This window comes from Ylistrum balloti, unplaced genomic scaffold (genome assembly GCF_031769215.1).
Source record: "Ylistrum balloti isolate Yb309-2 unplaced genomic scaffold, AGI_CSIRO_Ybal_v1 Utg370454, whole genome shotgun sequence".
NCBI classification, from domain to species: Eukaryota; Metazoa; Mollusca; class Bivalvia; order Pectinida; family Pectinidae; genus Ylistrum; species Ylistrum balloti.
The window spans coordinates 263703-281081 of record NW_026782301.1 but is presented as its reverse complement, the minus strand read 5'-3'; the positions used below and the strand labels follow the sequence as shown (position 1 = coordinate 281081).

General features: G+C 36.5%; 1 protein-coding gene across 1 annotated transcript in view; it reads left to right on the top strand.

The window, feature by feature from the left end:
• Positions 1 to 17379, top strand: part of LOC132555136 (uncharacterized) — a 49368-nt gene that overhangs the window by 18437 nt on the left and 13552 nt on the right. The window contains exons 3-5 of the mRNA XM_060219486.1: positions 8475 to 8618; positions 13090 to 13332; positions 15145 to 15170. Coding sequence (XP_060075469.1) covers positions 8475 to 8618; positions 13090 to 13332; positions 15145 to 15170 — 413 coding nt within the window. The remainder of the gene's footprint in view (positions 1 to 8474; positions 8619 to 13089; positions 13333 to 15144; positions 15171 to 17379) is intronic.

Here is a 17379-nt window from a genome sequence, read left to right as displayed (position 1 = left end):
TAACGGTTGTACGCCTGTACACGATACACCTAATGTAACGGTTGTACACATGTACACCTAACTCTTTAGGTAACGGTTGTACGCCTGTACACTTAACACTTCAGGTAAACGTCGTACGCCTATACACCTAACCCTTAAGGTTACGGTTGTACACCTGTACACCTAACACTTAAGGAACGGTTGTACGCCTGTACACCTATCACTTAAGGTTACGGTTGTACGCCTGTACACCTAATACTTAAGGTTACGGTTGTACGCCTGTACACGTAACGTTTAAGGTTACGGTTGTACGTCTTTACACCTAACACTTAAGGTTACGGTTGTACGCCTTTACACATAACACTTAAGGTTACGGTTGTACGCCTTTACACCTAACACTTAAGGTTACGGTTGTACGCCTTTACGCATAACACTTAAGGTTACGGTTGTACGCCTGTACACATAACACTTAAGGTTACGGTTGTACGCCTGTACACCTAACACTTAAGGTTACGGTTGTACACCTTTACACCTAACACTTAAGGTTACGGTTGTACGCCTGTACACATAACACTTGACGCATAACACTTAAGGTTACGATTGTACGCCTGTACATCTAACACTTAAGGTTAAGGTTGTACGCCTGTACACCTAACACTTAAGGTTATGGTTGTACGCCTGTACACCTAACACTTAAGGTTACGGTTGTACGCCTTTACGCATAACACTTAAGGTTACGGTTGTACGCCTGTACACATAACACTTAAGGTTACGGTTGTACGCCTGTACACCTAACACTTAAGGTTACGGTTGTACACCTTTACACCTAACACTTAAGGTTACGGTTGTACGCCTTTACACATAACACTTGACGCATAACACTTAAGGTTACGGTTGTACGCCTTTACACATAACACTTAAGGTTACGGTTGTATGCCTTTACACGTAACACTTAAGGTTACGGTTGTACGCCTGTACATCTAACACTTAAGGTTAAGGTTGTACGCCTGTACACCTAACACTTAAGGTTATGGTTGTACGCCTGTACACCTAACACTTAAGGTTACGGTTGTACGCCTTTACACATAACACTTAAGGTTACGGTTGTACGCCTTTACACCTAACACTTAAGGTTACGGTTGTACGCCTGTACACCTAACACTTAAGGTTACGGTTGTACGCCTGTACACATAACACTTAAGGTTACGGTTGTACGCCTGTACACCTAACACTTAAGGTTACGGTTGTACACCTTTACACCTAACACTTAAGGTTACGGTTGTACACCTTTACACCTAACACTTAAGGTTACGGTTGTACGCCTGTACGCATAACACTTAAGGTTACGGTTGTACGCCTTTACGCATAACACTTAAGGTTACGGTTGTACGCCTTTACGCATAACACGTAAGGTTACGGTTGTACGCCTTTACGCCTAACACTTAAGGTTACGGTTGTACGCCTGTACGCATAACACTTAAGGTTACGGTTGTACGCCTTTACGCATAACACTTAAGGTTACGGTTGTACGCCTTTACGCCTAACACTTAAGGTTACGGTTGTACGTCTTTACGCCTAACACTTAAGGTTACGGTTGTACGTCTTTACACCTAACACTTAAGGTTACGGTTGTACGCCTTTACACATAACACTTAAGGTTATGGTTGTACACCTATACACATAACACTTAAGGTTACGGTTGTACGTCTTTACGCATAACACTTGAGGTTACGGTTGTGCGTCTTTACGCCTAACACTTAAGGTTACGGTTGTACGTCTTTACGCCTAACACTTAAGGTTACGGTTGTACGCCTTTACACATAACACTTAAGGTTACGGTTGTAAGCATTTTCATCTTAACACGTTTGTACGCCGTCCACGTAATAGGTAAAAATGCAAATGGTCTTGTTTTCCCCGCATGTTAAGAATATGATTCTATCCAAACTTTGGGCGACGTAGGCCATATGTGACGTGTAGACAGCGCCCTCTTTAGCAATTACCTTACAAGTCCCCGTACCACTCTTTATTGCACCTCTCAAAACATTGTTGTTTTCTAACAGTAAATCTTCCTAGTAATATAATCTATGGTGATGGTCACCACACCTGATAACAAACAAATCCATAGTAAACATTTCTATACATAAAACTTGATTTTATTGTCAACAGCCAGCTTATAATACTTCCGGTATTCAACAAGATTTTATGGCAGGAAGTAAACCTGTCACACACTAAAGCCTAATCGGGCTGAACCCCGAAACAACATTCACAACACAATTTATAATCATTTACAAGCAAGTACTACCTCTCAAACAATGTGCTGGATATTTGCAATTTGCAGATTTGTACAGGTAGAAATAAAATGAATGTCGTTACTGTTTCCTATTATAAAATGGTCATAAATTGTGATGGGAAAATGGTTTTGATAAAATGGAGTTGTCTGTTAGATCCACTAACCTCTTTGTTACACATGTACTAAGTAAATTATACCCACCAAAAGTGCAATATGCCCAGTTAAAGAGTTCGTTATGGGCAGATGTTTTTTTTTGATCCAGTTTACATACATCACAGCAGCTTGTATCACCCCTCTTACATTGTAATGGTAGCTGATTGTGACCTCGTACGCTGTCGCAGTCGTTACTATATAACTTATATTGTCACAGTAATTACTATATAACATCTGATATTGTCATAATACCTAAATGTGACCTTTCCGATTGTCACAGTATCGGTATGTGACCTCTAAGATTGTCGAAGTCACTGGTATGTGACCTTCTAAATTTGTCACAATAGCGGTATGTGACCTTCTGGATTTGTCACAATAGCGGTATGTGACCTTTTAGATTTGTCACAATAGCGGTATGTGACCTTTTAGATTTGTCACAATAGCAGTATGGGACCTTCTAGCTTGTAACACAGGCTTGTATATCACCTTTTACATTGTCATAGTACCTACATTTGACCTTTAAGATTGTCACAGTACCTTTATGTGACATTAAGGAATGTAACTGTATCGGTATGTGACCTTTAAGATTGTCAAAGTACCTTTATGTGACATTAAGGAATGTAACTGTACCGGTATGTGACCTTTAAGATTGTCAAAGTACCTTTATGTGACATTAAGGAATGTAACTGTACCGGTATGTGACCTTTAAGATTGTCAAAGTTCCGGTATGTTTAGATTATCAGATTAGCCGAAATATGGCATCTTAGATTATCACTGTGATTGGAATAGATTCCTCACCTAGTTACAATAGTTCATATGTGGCTACGTACATTGTTACAATAGTTGATATGTGACTACTTACATTGTTACAATAGTTGATATGTGACTACTTACTATATTAAAATAGTTGATATGTGACTACTTACATTGTTACAGACATTGATATGTGACTTCTAACATTGTTACAATAGTTGATATGTGACTACTTACATTGTTACAGAAGTTGATATGTGACTACTTACATTGTTACAGAATTTGATATGTGACTACTTACATTGTTACAGAAGTTGATATGTGACTACATACATTGTTACAATAGTTGATATGTGACTACTTACATTGTTACAGAAGTTGGTATGTGACTACTTACATTGTTACAGAAGTTGATATGTGACTACATACATTGTTACAATAGTTGATATGTGACTACATGCATTGTTACAGAAGTTTGTATGTGACTTCTTACATTGTTACAGAAGTTGATATGTGACTACTTACATTGTTACAGACATTGATATGTGACTACGTACATTGTTACAGACATTGATATGTGACTACGTACATTGTTACAATAGCTGATATGTGACTACTACTTACATTGTTACAGAAGTTGATATGTGACTACGTACATTGTTACTATAGCTGATATGTGACTACTACTTACATTGTTACAGAAGTTGGTATGTGACTACTTACATTGTTACAGAAGTTGTTATGTGACTACTTACATTGTTACAGAATTTGATATGTGACTACTTACATTGTTACAGAATTTGATATGTGACTACTTACATTGTTACAGACATTGATATGTGACTACTTACATTGTTACAGAAGTTGATATGTGACTACTTACATAAATAAAATAGTTGGTATGTGACTACTTACATTGTTACAGACATTGATATGTGACTACTTACATTGTTACAGACATTGATATGTGACTACTTACATTGTTACAGAAGTTGATATGTGACTACTTACATAAATAAAATAGTTGGTATGTGACTACTTACATTGTTACAGAATTTGATATGTGACTACTTACATTGTTACAGAAGTTGATATGTGACTACTTACATTGTTACAGAATTTGATATGTGACTACTTACATTGTTACAGAAGTTGATATGTGACTACATACATTGTTACAGAAGTTTGTATGTGACTACATACATTGTTACAGAAGTTTGTATGTGACTTCTTACATTGTTACAGAAGTTGATATGTGACTACTTACATTGTTACAGAAGTTGATATGCGACTACTTACATTGTTACAGACATTGATATGTGACTACTTACATTGTTACAGACATTGATATGTGACTACGTACATTGTTACAATAGCTGATATGTGACTACTACTTACATTGTTACAGAAGTTGATATGTGACTACGTGACTACATTGTTACAGAAGTATGTGTGTTACAGAAGTTGTTATGTGACTACTTACATTGTTACAGAAGTTGGTATGTGACTACTTACATTGTTACAGAAGTTGTTATGTGACTACTTACATTGTTACAGAAGTTGTTATGTGACTACTTACATTGTTACAGAAGTTGGTTTGTGACTATTTACATTGTTACAGAAGTTGGTTTGTGACTACTTACATAAATAAAATAGTTGGTATGTGACTTCTTACATTGTTACAGACATTGATATGTGACTACTTACATTGTTACAGAAGTTGATATGTGACTACTTACATTGTTACAGAAGTTGATATGTGACTACTTACATTGTTACAGATGTTGATATGTGACTACTTACATTGTTACAATAGTTGATATGTGACTACTTACATTGTTACAATAGTTGATATGTGACTACTTACATTGTTACAATAGTTGATATGTGACTACTTACATTGTTACAATAGTTGATATGTGACTACTTACATTGTTACAATAGTTGATATGTGACTACTTACATTGTTACAGAAGTTGGTTTGACTACTTACATTGTTACAGAAGTTGGTTTGTGACTACTTACATTATTACAATAGTTGATATGTGACTACTTACATTGTTATAGATGTTGATATGTGACTACTTACATTGTTACAATAGTTGATATGTGACTACTTACATTGTTACAATAGTTGATATGTGACTACTTACATTGTTACAATAGTTGATATGTGACTACTTACATTGTTACAATAGTTGATATGTGACTATTTACATTGTTACAGAAGTTGATATGTGACTACTTACATTGTTACAATAGTTGATATGTAACTACTTACATTGTTACAATGGTTGATATGTGACTACTTACATTGTTACAATAGTTGATATGTGACTACTTACATTGTTACAATAGTTGATATGTGACTACTTACATTGTTACAATAGTTGATATGTGACTACTTACATTGTTACAATAGTTGATATGTGACTACTTACATTGTTACAATAGTTGATATGTGACTACTTACATTGTTACAGAAGTTGGTTTGTGACTACTTACATTATTACAATAGTTGCTATGTGACTACTTACATTGTTATAGAAGTTGGTTTGTGACTACTTACATTGTTACAATAGTTGATATGTGACTACTTACATTGTTACAATAGTTGATATGTGACTACTTACATTGTTACAGAAGTTGGTTTGTGACTACTTACATTATTACAATAGTTGGTATGTGACTACTTACATTGTTACAGAAGTTGGTTTGTGACTACTTACATTGTTACAATAGTTGATATGTGACTATTTACATTGTTACAGAAGTTGATATGTGACTACTTACATTGTTACAATAGTTGATATGTAACTACTTACATTGTTACAATGGTTGATATGTGACTACTTACATTGTTACAATAGTTGATATGTGACTACTTACATTGTTACAATAGTTGATATGTGACTACTTACATTGTTACAATAGTTGATATGTGACTACTTACATTGTTACAATAGTTGATATGTGACTACTTACATTGTTACAATAGTTGATATGTGACTACTTACATTGTTACAGTTACAGAAGTTGGTTTGTGACTACTTACATTATTACAATAGTTGCTATGTGACTACTTACATTGTTATAGAAGTTGGTTTGTGACTACTTACATTGTTACAATAGTTGATATGTGACTACTTACATTGTTACAATAGTTGATATGTGACTACTTACATTGTTACAGAAGTTGGTTTGTGACTACTTACATTATTACAATAGTTGGTATGTGACTACTTACATTGTTACAGAAGTTGGTTTGTGACTACTTACATTGTTACAATAGTTGATATGTGACTACTTACATTATTACAGTAGTTGGTATGTGACTACTTACATTGTTACAGACGTTGATATGTGACTACTTACATTGTTACAATAGTTGATATGTGACTACTTACATTGTTACAGAAGTTGGTTTGTGACTACTTACATTGTTACAATAGTTGATATGTAGCTACGTACATTGTTACAATAGTTGCTATGTGACTACTTACATTGTTACAGACGTTGATATGTGACTATTTACATTATAACAGATGTTAGAATGTGACTTTTTCATGCTTTCTTTATAATGATAGACTTTAAGACTCTTTGAATGATTTTTCTCTGATTACTAGCGGTTGATGCCACTGGTGTACAGATTTCAGTTCGTCACCATAATGACACCTGCTATATTTAGGAGATTCTCTCCAGCAGGTGAGAAATGTAATTATCTCTTACTGTCATAATAACAGATAATGGGAAATTAGCACTGAGCACTATTACATGCTGGTAGGTGTAACGTAACAAACAGAGGAACACCTGACAGTCTGTTGTGTAGGGTAAGGTAGTGACATTGGAGGTAAACATCCTGTTACTGACAGTCTGTTGTGTAGGGTAAGGTAGTGACATTGGAGGTAAACATCCTGTTACTGACAGTCTGTTGTGTAGGGTAAGGTAGTGACATTGGAGGTAAACATCCTGTTACTGACAGTCTGTTGTGTAGGGTAAGGTAGTGACATTGGAGGTAAACATCCTGTTACTGACAGTCTGTTGTGTAGGGTAAGGTAGTGACATTGGAGGTAGACATCCTGTTACTGACAGTTTGTTGTGTAGGGTAAGGTAGTGACATTGGAGGTAAACATCCTGTTACTGACAGTTTGTTGTGTAGGGTAAGGTAGTGACATTGGAGGTAAACATCCTGTTACTGACAGTCTGTTGTGTAGGGTCAGGTAGTGACATTGGAGGTAAACATCCTGTTACTGACAGTCTGTTGTGTAGGGTAAGGTAGTGACATTGGAGGTAAACATCATGTTACTGACAGTCTGTAGTCTAGGGTAAGGTACTGACATTGGAGGTAAACATCCTGTTACTGACAGTCTGTTGTGTAGGGTCAGGTAGTGACATTGGAGGTAAACATCCTGTTACTGACAGTCTGTAGTCTAGGGTAAGGTACTGACATTGGAGGTAAACATCCTGTTACTGACAGTCAGTAGTCTAGGGTAAGGTAGTGACATTGGAGGTAAACATCCTGTTACTGACAGTCTGTAGTCTAGGGTAAGGTACTGACATTGGAGGTAAACATCCTGTTACTGACAGCATGTTGTGTAGGGTTAGGTACTGACATTGGAGGTAAACATCATGTTACTGACAGTCTGTTGTGTAGGGTAAGGTACTGACATTGGAGGTAAACATCCTGTTACTGACAGTCTGTAGTCTAGGGTAAGGTAGTGACATTGGAGGTAAACATCCTGTTACTGACAGTCTGAAGTCTAGGGTAAGGTAGTGACATTGGAGGTAAACATCCTGTTACTGACAGTCTGAAGTCTAGGGTAAGGTAGTGACATTGGAGGTAAACATCCTGTTACTGACAGTCTGTAGTCTAAGGTAAGGTACTGACTTTGGAGGTAAACATCCTGTTACTGACAGTCAGTAGTCTAGGGTAAGGTAGTGACATTGGAGGTAAACATCCTGTTACTGACAGCATGTAGTGTGATCTTTAAAAGTATCATAAAATACAAAAATGTATAGTATTTACCGCAACTTCACTCGTAGAGACTACCAGTGGATTGATCTAAACAAATAGTACTTCCTGAAAACGGTAGTATGACCTAAGTGGTATTGATGCCCTCTGTATATAAATAAAGTCTCTACCAAGAAGATATACTGAAAACACATGGAAATTTCCCCACAATCTGGACATTTATCCAAAACAGATCTTATTATTATAGTTTACATAACGTATGCTAATAATGCTATCATGAAAAAGATTAAGTAATCTTGTACAGTGGCTGTTCGTTCTATTTTATAGAGTACCGAGAGGTGTTTGATGTATACGATAAAAACAAAGATGGCGTGATTGAAGCGAAGGAGTTAGAGAAAGTGATGCGAGACTTGGGGCAGAACCCAAGCAGTGATGAGATCAGCGAGCGGATGAGCGAGGGTGACATCAACGGTAGGTTTCTCGTGATCGTGTTTGAGGATCAATAGCGAGTAAAGAGACCCATTCTGATGGATTGTTGTCTATTACATTCAAACCAGGGTCCGTTTGTTTGGTCCTTGGTGTTTTAACAACTCCTAAGATCCTGTAAGTGTTTCGTATAAAGTTCAAGCTATTGTTTCGTGTTTGATTTCCGCCCTTACGTATCTACGTGTAAGTAATTAAATATGAATTAAGTTTCTGAATTTAAGATCTAATTGCCCTCTTAATGATGTTTCAGCAAAAATTTGAATGAAACCCGTTCAAACATTAAGGAAGAATAGCGTTTTAATGCATAATATTGACTAACGTCCCCATTTTGGGGCACCGCCCCTGGTTTCAACTTTCTGAATTTAAGAAATAATTCCCTAATGATATTTCAGACCAAATTTGGTTGCAATCCGTCCATTGGTTAAGAAGAAGTAAAGGTTTCATGGAAATATTTACGGACGGCGCACGATATCAGTAGGTCATCTTGATTCAGGTTCAGATGACCTCAACATTCTTTCCATTGATTGGACGTGTACTGTGTTAGTGATAATGCTCCATAACGTTCATTTCTTCATGCTACCTCAACCAGTTTGCATTATTTCTGTATCTCAGACGTCATCCAATATCAGAAATTATATGTGGTAATCTAAATTCAAACTTCCCAAATAACTGTAACAGAGGTCAATATTTTTTAATGCTCCGCAAGGAATCGAACCCATGACTGCTGGATATGATGATACTGTCGATGACGACTTTTTCATTGATTTACATGGCACTTTCTATTAATGGTTGTGGAATTCGTTAAGTATTATGTCCTTGTCGAAACAACAACGGAGTGATACAAATGTGACATTTATCGGAAATGTATGCTGCTAATCCCTGGTTGAGAGGCCATGATTACATGTGTCCGTCACTTTGTCCTGAGTGTATATCGATCGGCAGACACTGTGACCTCTGTATGACCCGATAATACATCTATTTTAGCTTACTAAGAAGGTAACTCCGCAATCGGTCACGACTCCTCATTAAGTGTATCTAGTGTCCGCATCCAGCCAGTTACTTACGACGTGTTTCACTTGTTTTTGGAGAAGATACTGAGGCCGAAATTATGATCTGTCACCTATACGAACACATACATATGTAACAACAATATGATTGGTAATTTGTGTTTTATATGACAGCTCTTGTGAGATGTTCAAAATGTGGTGATTGTACATGAATCATTCTTAGTTGTTTATATCCAATTTTCTGTAGAACATATTTGTAGATGTTTGGTTCGTTTGTAGTTTTATTTCATTCTATTGTATCGGGGGGAAAGACAAGCAAAACGTTTCATTTACTCATTCCAGTATTGTTTCCTGGTGTAATATATCTAAAATGATTACTCAGTGACATGTCTCATTCCTTCCTCATTCGTCGTTGTTTAAAGTAATATGACCAGATAAGGTATATGAGTGGTATCCTGTTACTCACACGCTAGCCTATGTTTGTATAATTTACTAGCTCAGTCTCTTGTTTTTACCACTCTCTATAACCTCTACATTTCTTCGGATTCTTCTTCCGGTCTATATATAACTATACATGCGAATGTAGGATCTTGTAGTCCAGTAATAAGGAACAGTGTTGTAGACATACAGAAACATGTAAATAAACCCACCCGAGACTGTAGGATCTTGTAGTCCAGTAATAAGGAACAGTGTTGTAGACATACAGACATGTAAATAAACCCACCCGAGACTGTAGGATCTTGTAGTCCAGTAATAAGGAACAGTGTTGTAGACATACAGAGATATGTAAATAAACCCACCCGAGACTGTAGGATCTTGTAGTCCAGTAACGAGGAACAGTGTTGTAGACATACAGAGACATGTAAATAAACCCACCAGTGTTGTAGACATACAGAGACATGTAAATAAACCCACCCGAGACTGTAGGATCTTGTAGTCCAGTAACGAGGAACAGTGTTGTAGACATACAGACATGTAAATAAACCCACCCGAGACTGTAGGATCTTGTAGTCCAGTAATAAGGAACAGTGTTGTAGACATACAGAGATATGTAAATAAACCCACCCGAGACTGTAGGATCTTGTAGTCCAGTAATAAGGAACAGTGTTGTAGACATACAGAGACATGTACATAAACCCACCCGAGACTGTAGGATCTTGTAGTCCAGTAATAAGGAACAGTGTTGTAGACATACAGAGACATGTACATAAACCCACCCGAGACTGTAGGATCTTGTAGTCCAGTAACGAGGAACAGTGTTGTAGACATACAGAGACATGTACATAAACCCACCCGAGACTGTAGGATCTTGTAGTCCAGTAACGAGGAACAGTGTTGTAGACATACAGAGATATGTAAATAAACCCACCCGAGACTGTAGGATCTTGTAGTCCAGTAATAAGGAACAGTGTTGTAGACATACAGACATGTAAATAAACCCACCCGAGACTGTAGGATCTTGTAGTCCAGTAATAAGGAACAGTGTTGTAGACATACAGAGACATGTAAATAAACATGTAAATAAACCCACCCGAGACTGTAGGATCTTGTAGTCCAGTAACGAGGAACAGTGTTGTAGACATACAGAGACATGTAAATAAACCCACCCGAGACTGTAGGATCTTGTAGTCCAGTAACGAGGAACAGTGTTGTAGACATACAGACATGTAAATAAACCCACCCGAGACTGTAGGATCTTGTAGTCCAGTAATAAGGAACAGTGTTGTAGACATACAGAGATATGTAAATAAACCCACCCGAGACTGTAGGATCTTGTAGTCCAGTAATAAGGAACAGTGTTGTAGACATACAGAGACATGTACATAAACCCACCCGAGACTGTAGGATCTTGTAGTCCAGTAATAAGGAACAGTGTTGTAGACATACAGAGACATGTACATAAACCCACCCGAGACTGTAGGATCTTGTAGTCCAGTAACGAGGAACAGTGTTGTAGACATACAGAGACATGTACATAAACCCACCCGAGACTGTAGGATCTTGTAGTCCAGTAACGAGGAACAGTGTTGTAGACATACAGAGATATGTAAATAAACCCACCCGAGACTGTAGGATCTTGTAGTCCAGTAACGAGGAACAGTGTTGTAGACATACAGACATGTAAATAAACCCACCCGAGACTGTAGGATCTTGTAGTCCAGTAACGAGGAACAGTGTTGTAGACATACAGACATGTAAATAAACCCACCCGAGACTGTAGGATCATGTTGTAATCCTGTTACAGTGTTGTAGACATACAGACATGTAAATAAACCCACCCGAGGCTGAAACAGACTGGAGATATCTCATTCTTATTCACACATCTAATTTTTTTTTTTATTAAACAGTGATATAATTTTCGCTATAACCTCAATAACCGTCTGTTCTAGGTTATACATAAGAATGAAAATTAAATATTACCATCATTACTTCATAAGCAAATCGTTTCAAAACGCTTCTCGTAAATCATTGTTTTGATATTCATACCAATACTTATATCTGTTTGATATATCAATTTTCGTGATATATTAATTTTCGTGAAAAATTAATACATTGGCCCAAATAGGACATTATGCTGAATATGAAGGCTCCCCGGCAGAGGTTTTAGTCGCTGTAGCAATAATCCGCGGGCTGTCCACATACAGCCATCCACGAAGGGGATAAAACAGGATTTGAAATTATATTATGTCAAAGTTTATGCCGTTAAATGGTTAAAACATCCATTTTATACTGCTGAATGGAAATCCTATACAATGACGTAATTTATGTACTACATGTTCTACTACGTCTCTCCACCCCTGCGCCGTGTACCGACTTTTATTCGGGTTATCTCCCCTGGTAAGTCGAAGTCCTTGAACCATGGCGGACCATTGTATATATTGTATATATATGTGTGATGTTTAACAATCGGTCAATACTTGGGAGACAAAGGGAATGTATATTCACTTTCACTTCTTCTTAAGTCCAGTGACTCTGTCTCTGTGATCTAGTTTCTTACACAATAGGTAATTAAAATGTTTTTTTTTAACTTACGAAAAGTGTAGTGATAACAATCAATAAAGAATTTTCTTTGAAAAAACCCAGAACATTTTTTCATGAAGCAAAACAGAGTTTTCTAGAAACAGCTTTATACGTTCGAATGGCTGCAAATTTTGTTCGTAATTATAAAATTAACTATAAAACAAAAACAAAACAAAAACGAAATAGATAAAATCACGGATAGATAATCAAAACTTTGACATTTCACAAAGTCGGTCCGAGCCACTGTCACTAGAATTTTAAAGGTCAAGAAACCTGACTTTTATCTTTATGTAAAACATTTTGTATCGAAAAAATCCAGATTGGGTATGAAGTATATCATTACCCTTGATATTGACATTTTGCATATTCGCCCACTAATGAAAAAAAAAAATCTTTACGTCAAATAACTTACACATTTCCTGTTCCAGGCGATGGAACAATCGATTTTCACGAGTTTCTTCTGATGATGGTCAAACGACGGAAATGTCCGAGGAATGACGATGACCTTCAGCGGGCATTTAGTGTATTCGATAAGGACGGAAATGGTTTCATATCCAGAGAGGAACTAAGAAGTGTCATGGAAACGCTAGGAGAGAAACTCACCGACAGCGAACTGGACGAAATGTTGAAGGAAGCGGACAAAGATGGCGACGGTCAAGTTAACTATGAAGGTAAGCATTAATAACGGTCAAAGTTAGAGATTCCTGGCCATACATCAACCCATATGTCACGGTATCTTAACTACAGCACATATCTGCTGATTCCCCTTTATCCGTCCATGTTTCTCGCTCCGATTATAAGGATTCTTTAAATAAATTCATATTTTAAAAGTATCACAATGCATTCAGACGTTTAAGTTAAACCACATTTCCAAAGTAAACTAAAGAAATACTTGATGGAATCTTGGTCACTTCACTGTTCGTGAACGAGAGATGATCGGTTTAAAACCCCATATACAGACATTCTACATGTGGAGGAGAAAACATGCTAATGTGAGATCGTTGAACAGCACCGACCAGGAGTTAGATCTTCGCCAACATGTCTAGATATTTACTTTTTACCCGTAAGGTCGACCAGATCATCATATTCCCAACTAAGGCTGATTGGTTTGATCCTCAAATGGAGAAAAGGTCAAAGCATTCTGGGAGAAATGTATTAGTGGGAAGGAAAACAGAAATTTATTCATTTTAATCCTGATTTATTTTATCCAAAACATAAGAGTAACAATAAATAACTATTCTATATATCGTTTCCTGAAATCCTTCGTGCATGTACCATGTGTATACGGTTTTCCATGCTAGCCTGGTAGTCACTATTTCCATGTGCAAGTCAGGCTGGCCATGTCCAGCTGTTTGAGGTCGTGTGCTGCTATCTATATGTCAAGTACCTTTCCATAAGTTTTCTCCGTGTCTAAGGCATACATCACCGGACCACAGCAAACGTGTTTAAGAAAAGATACTAAATGTTTTTGTTCGGTGTGTAAATAAAAGAGCGTGGACGTAAATACAGCGGTGACTAGCCGTATATAGATAGCATTACAGCCTCTCACATGATACCCAGGCAATCGGATACCTAGGCCTAGGAATGCCTTTGTGTGTGTTTTATTGTAAGATGTTATGTAATAGGAAAACTATTCTACCACAGGAGAACATCGCTTTGTATCAATTCAGGACAAGAGACTGGATATAACAGACGTATTTATGGTAGTCGGTTTTGGTGACTAATACGTAATCCGTTCTGTCTGTTTCTCTGGTCCACTAGTCTAAACTTGTTAACAAGCTTTACACTATCGATCTTTCTAGGTAAATTCGCTGACCCAAACACTTTTCCACATATATACATGTATTTTCAAACGTCTGTTAAATTTCGAACATCGTTATGTTTATATCTTTATTTTTTATCAGTGAAAAAAGATATTTCACGGGGAAAATATAACTGATCGTTTCACTGAGTGGAAACAACAAGTTTTCTTATCGCCACTCATTGGTGAACAATCAGATCATAGCATTTGCTCTGAAAATAATAATCCTCCCAGAGAATAATAGGGATTTAAAGAACGACAACTCTGATAGAGCCGTTAGAATTGAAGGAACCCCTTTTTATAATGTACTGACCGTGGTCAATCCTAATCAGCCACTATAGCATTACTTGTATACTAACGTAATCAAGAGCTTGTGTCTCGGATCTATTATCTGGCGAAATCTTTACACCAGCATAAACAAAGGAAAACAACGTAATTATTTATACAACATTACTTGTTTCTAAACGACTAACGGTTCAATTTCATTACGTGAACTGGAAACTTTTATAGTTTTCACGAGTTTAAAATTCCCATCCCATTCGATGAGATGTAATCGTTATTCTTCTATAAATTTTGTGATATCATGAATGTACGACTTTGACAAACATGGTCAATCTAAGCTCTTGATTAAATTCACATTTATTGTGCACTTATTTTATCAACGGTCTTTTTTCTGTTGTAGAGTTTGTACAGATCATGGAGGAAAGATAAAAAGATACACTCACGTGCATCAAAACTACGTAGGAATGGACATTCGTGATCTACAAAACACAGTTTCTGTGTCTGCGTAGCTCGTCTAAGTCTGGGATTTGATTCGGTGAACACCGGCTTCACCAACGCACAGATGATACCGAAAATTACAATCAATCTTGTCTGAAAGTTTAATTATACTTTTTACGTGAAATGTATAAATCATATGACATGAATTGCTATTTCAATAATTATGTACTTACTGTTGATTTTAATATCACGTTTTGGATTTTTTCACATTAATATGTGATATAACTGTTATCATTTTTGTTGAAAAAAACATTATCAATCGCACCAAACCACATGCGACATTACCTGAGTAACTTGTGACATTTCTGTGTTTCATTTGTCATTGCATGTGTATAAGGTTACATTATGTGTTCTACGTGTCATTTCATGGGTATCATGTGACATTTATTGTGTACACGTCACATGTACAGTTTATACACCATTTGTATATGTAGTCATAATATACAAATAAATTATTCTTCTTAAAGTTTGTTTTCCATCATTATATTTGTATAGAGTGTCACACGTCGGTTGGCGCAGTCATAACGCACTCGCCTTGCACCTAAACCTCCGGGGACTCGATTTACTTGTGATCTTGAAAAAAATTAATGAGATAACCTTCTCGACCATGGGATTTCCCGGGTGTTCCTGTTTCCTCAAACAATGAGACCTCTCGCGCGCTTCAAATCGGACCAAAAAGAATGTTGAATGGAAGTTGAACGAACAATTGTTGTAATGTATATAATAATATTTTATCGCGTCTGGTCTTCGCGATCTCTCTTTAATTGGTGCGTAAAATTTTAGCAAGAACAACACGTGATTCAGTAATTTTACGTCAATGATAATATTACGCTTGACTATTCATGTAACATTGAAAGCGTCAGTTGAAATCTTTTCAAACCACACATATCTGATAAATATATCAATAAATGAAAAATGGATGGCTGGTCACTTTTATCTTAAAGTTGTTTTCCCAAAAATTGTTTGGCGTAATTATATAAAATTCAAAACTTTAACGGATACAAGCAGATTGATATCTTTTAAGAAATACATTTTTTCAATGCAACAAAAAAGTTTTTTTTAAAGTTATGAATATTTTAAAAAAACGATATTTAGCAAGCCATTCGTGTGAAACCATGCACGATGTATAGGGTACAGTAGAGATATATGTGACCCGCGTGTTCCGACAATCACAGTATACATAGACTCACATGTGTCCATGGATTTTGTTGACGGGGTATTTCGGCATTATTAATTAATTGCCGGCTCCAAATGATTTAACAGCATCAATTCGACATCGAGAGATTTCCTTTCCCAGTCACCTCTTGCCACTCCCCTTCTGACTCTGATGCAAATGATAAAGCGAATATTTATTGGCCAGATATCATCAAAAACAAGAGTTTTCGGGCACCTGGTCAATTACATCTTCTAATTTCCAAAGAGAGAGAGAGAGAGAGAAAAAAACTTAATCCGAGTAATATTTAAACCCGTCGTTTCTCACTCATAAGTATGTCCAGAATTCCGTGCTTGTTACTCCGTTTTTAACGACTGTGCACACAACAGGTTTGGAAAATTCTGAACTATAATAATCCTCCTATCTATAACTGACGCACAAACATTTTATTTTATGAATTAACATCAACAAATATTATTGGTGTTGTTTGCTGTAATCTGGAAAAATAAAACCTGAGCCGTTGTCACTTTTTTATTTACATATAGGGCTGTGATAATTTAACATAACTTCTGTGTTTGTTTTAAAACGATCAAAGTATAGAAAGTGAAGTACAACAAAGCCTGGGAAATGGTAATTGAACTATGTATACCACATTATCAGTACAGTGACAAACAAACGTGGTGTACGTGGTAAAATTTAATCAATAATCCATTTTATTACATGACTTTATTTTGTCCTGTTTTCTGATTGACCGATTTTAAGCATACCAACATTGTTCAACTTTGGAAAATTACATTAAGACTTAATCAATGAAACAATACTAGTTCGTAGCCAAATATACAAATGGGTTCGGGAAATATCACTTCCTCAAGTAGATCAATTATCGTATTCACCTATCAACAGGGTGATAATTACATCTTATACAATGTGTACTAGATGTCTGTTACAATGTGTACTAGATGTCTATCACACTGTGTACTAGAT